The sequence below is a fragment of the Nannospalax galili genome, unplaced genomic scaffold (assembly GCF_000622305.1).
Source record: "Nannospalax galili isolate Female #2095 unplaced genomic scaffold, S.galili_v1.0 scaffold884, whole genome shotgun sequence".
Taxonomy (NCBI): domain Eukaryota; kingdom Metazoa; phylum Chordata; class Mammalia; order Rodentia; family Spalacidae; genus Nannospalax; species Nannospalax galili.
The window spans coordinates 1,100,208-1,101,110 of NW_008352264.1; the positions used below are offsets into that span (position 1 = coordinate 1,100,208).

The window sequence follows — 903 nt, forward strand, 5'->3', positions numbered from 1 at the left end:
TGAGATAGGGTCTTGCTGAGGTTAACCTGGAACTCACCAAATAGCCCAGGCTGGCCTTACACTCCTGATTCTCCTATCTTAATATCCCAAGTGCTAGGATTATAGGTGTGCACTAGAGGTCTAGCTTTTAAAAATTTTTCTTTTTTGAGATGGGGTCTCCCCATAGCCCCAGCTGGCCTGGAATTCATTATGTAGACTAGGTTGACCTCAATTTCACAGTCATCCACCTGCCTCTGCCTCCCAAGTGCTGGAATTATAGGCATTCCCACCATGGCTATTTTAATTTTTTATTTTATTTATTATTTTTATTTTATACATAAGAGTGTTATGCCTATATGTAGGTAAGTGTACCCATGTCGTTCAGTGCCCACGGAGGACAGAAGAGGACATCAGATCCCCTGGAACTGGAGCTACGGACAGTTGTTAGCTGCCATGTGGGTGCTGGGATTTGAACTTGGGTCTTCTGCAAGAACAGTCAGTGTTCTTAACCACTGAGCCATCTCTTCAGCCCTATTTTTTATTTTTTAATGTAGAAGTCATTATTTGATTTTTTAAGGGGAAATCTAGTCATACAATGTATTTACATGTGGACTGAAATTTAACATGCCCTTCACTTTGAAAATCTTAGTAGTAGTTGTTGATGCTTTCTTGGTACCTGAGTATTATCTGTTTTTTTTTTCCCAACATTATAAGTTTGAAAATTGATTATATCTTTTTTTTTGTCTTTTATTCTTAGTGTTTATGAACCTCAGTTGCAGCATCACGTGGCTCAAAAGAAGATTCCATATGTGGATTCCCAGGGGCAGTTAATTAAGCCAGACAAACCAAATGGAATAAAGATGGAAAAGTTTGTCTTTGACATCTTCCAGTTTGCAAAGTATGCTCTGAATAGCATCAGTAAAA

The 903-nt window shown here is 38.5% G+C and overlaps 1 protein-coding gene across 3 annotated transcripts in view; it reads left to right on the plus strand.

Annotated features, from left to right (window-relative positions):
* Positions 1–903, plus strand: part of Uap1 (UDP-N-acetylglucosamine pyrophosphorylase 1) — a 36,572-nt gene that overhangs the window by 24,787 nt on the left and 10,882 nt on the right. For all 3 annotated transcript variants that reach the window (XM_008849079.3, XM_017802207.2, XM_008849080.3), the window contains exon 7: positions 737–877. In XM_008849079.3, coding sequence (XP_008847301.1) covers positions 737–877 — 141 coding nt within the window. The remainder of the gene's footprint in view (positions 1–736; positions 878–903) is intronic.